A 1,910-nucleotide genomic window follows, 5' to 3' on the forward strand; every position below is an offset into this window, starting at 1 on the left:
CCCCATAACCACCCAGCCCCATAGATCCACTTCCAGCCCCATAGATCCGCTTTCTACCCCCCATATCCCCCCATAACCCCCCCTGTCTCCGCTCACCTTTGGCTGCAGCTCCGCTCTCTCCCCCTCCCCCCCCAACCGCCGCCGTCTCCGCCGCCATGTTGGCACCCGCCGGGCAACGGCGCGGCACTTCCGCATCGCGCCGCACTTCCGCTTCCGGCCTCAGAGCGGAACCATAGAGAGGAGAGCGGAGATAGAGCGGCCACCCCCGAGGATCACGTGACGTCCCGCCACCGCTCTCCGCCAATCAGAGAGCGCTCCGCCGCCTCTCCGTTCCAACGGGCCAATCGGAGAGCGCCTCGCGTTCTTCCCGCCTCACCCCACGGTCGGCCAATCCCCGCCCTCATCGCCTCAGCATCAAGCCCCGCCCTTCGCTCTCCTCCAGCCAATCAGAGCACGCCATTATCCAATCCCCGCCTGCTCGTCTCAACCAGCCAATCAGCGCCCTCTCTCCCTCAGACCTCAAAATCCCGCCTTCTCCCCGCAGCCAATCAACTCCTTCCTCCCCTCAGCCTCAAGCTCCGCCCTCATTCCGTTCACCCAATCAGCGCCCTCCAACTCCGAATCCCCGCCCACACCCCGTAGCCAGCCAATCACCGCCCTCCCCACCTCAGCACCCAAATCCCGCCTTCAACCCTCATCCAATCAGAACCCTTTTCCCCTCAGCCCTCAAATCCCGCCCTTTTTCCCCATCCTCCAATCACCGCTCGCCGCGCTCCAAGTCCCTCCCCCTTTAACCCAATCAACCAATCATCATCCTCCTCCCCTCAGCACCCGAATCCCGCCCTCTTTCATTCACCCAATCACAGCCCTCCCCACCTCAGCACCCAAATCCCGCCTTCAACCCCTTCATCCAATCAGAGCCCTCCTCCCCTCAGCCCTCAAATCCCGCCCTTTTCCCCACCCTCCAATCACCGCTCGCCGCGCTCCAAGTCCCTCCCCCTTTAATCCAATTATCCAATGAGCTTCCTCCTCCCTTCAGCACCAAATCCCGCCTTCAACCCCTCATCCAATCAGAACCCTCCTCCCCTCAGCCCTCAAATCCCGCCCATTTCCCCATCCTCCAATCACCGCTCGACGCGCTCCAAGTCCCTCCCCCTTTAACCCAATCAACCAATCGGCTTCCTCATCCCCTCAGCACCCAAATCCCGCCTTCAACCCTTCATCCAATCAAAACCCTCCTCCCCTCAGCCCTCAAAAGCCGCCCTTTTCCCATCCGCCAATCAAGCTTTAAGTCCCTCCCCCTTTAACCCAATCAACCAATCATCTCCCTCCTCCCCTCAGCTCCCCCCGACCAATGGGAGCGCTCGTTTCCGAGGCGGGCTGTGTGGCGCTGAGGAAGCCGTTCCAAGATGGCGGCTCCGCCGGGTCCGTCCGCTCTGAGCCCGGCTCCGTGTCCGCCTTTAAGCGTCGATTTGGGCCCGTCCTCGTCGTACCGGCCGTTCGATCCCGTGTCGTTGGGGCTGGATCCGAGTTGGAGACTGACGAGTTACAGCGAGTTACGGGGATGAGGCTGCAAAGTGCCCGAGGAAACGTTGCTGCGGCTGCTCCGGGAACTGGGGGAAACTCGGGGCGGAACCGCGGCCGGGAACGGGGCGGAACGGGGGGGGGGGAACGGAGGAACCGGAACCGGAACAACGAGCGGGGATGGAGATGGGAGAGATGGGAGCGAACCGACTTTGGGTGAGGAGTATAAATGGGGGAAATGGGGGGAAATGGGGTTCCCTTATCAGTTTCTATAGGGTTTCCTATAGGGTGTGTCTATATGGTTTCTAATAGGGTTCCTATAGGGTTCCCTGATATGGGTTTCCATAGGTTCCTATAGGGTTCCTATACAGTTTCTAATAGGGGTT

General features: G+C 60.9%; 2 protein-coding genes across 2 annotated transcripts in view; one reads left to right on the forward strand and one right to left on the reverse strand.

Moving 5' to 3' along the window:
* Positions 1-970, reverse strand: part of SLC35A2 (solute carrier family 35 member A2) — a 13,920-nt gene extending 12,950 nt beyond the window's left edge. Inside the window, 1 exon segment of the mRNA XM_015850913.2 lies at positions 97-970. Within this exon segment, the coding sequence (XP_015706399.1) occupies positions 97-157 (61 nt within the window). The 5' untranslated portion in view covers positions 158-970.
* A 377-nt stretch (positions 971-1,347) lies between these two features.
* The window catches only part of LOC107307401 (selenide, water dikinase 2-like), a 20,837-nt gene continuing 20,274 nt past the window's right edge, over positions 1,348-1,910 (forward strand). The window contains exon 1 of the mRNA XM_032441805.1: positions 1,348-1,740. Coding sequence (XP_032297696.1) covers positions 1,410-1,740 — 331 coding nt within the window. The 5' untranslated portion in view covers positions 1,348-1,409. The remainder of the gene's footprint in view (positions 1,741-1,910) is intronic.

The sequence above is a fragment of the Coturnix japonica genome, unplaced genomic scaffold, assembly GCF_001577835.2.
Source record: "Coturnix japonica isolate 7356 unplaced genomic scaffold, Coturnix japonica 2.1 chrUnrandom583, whole genome shotgun sequence".
NCBI lineage: Eukaryota > Metazoa > Chordata > Aves > Galliformes > Phasianidae > Coturnix > Coturnix japonica.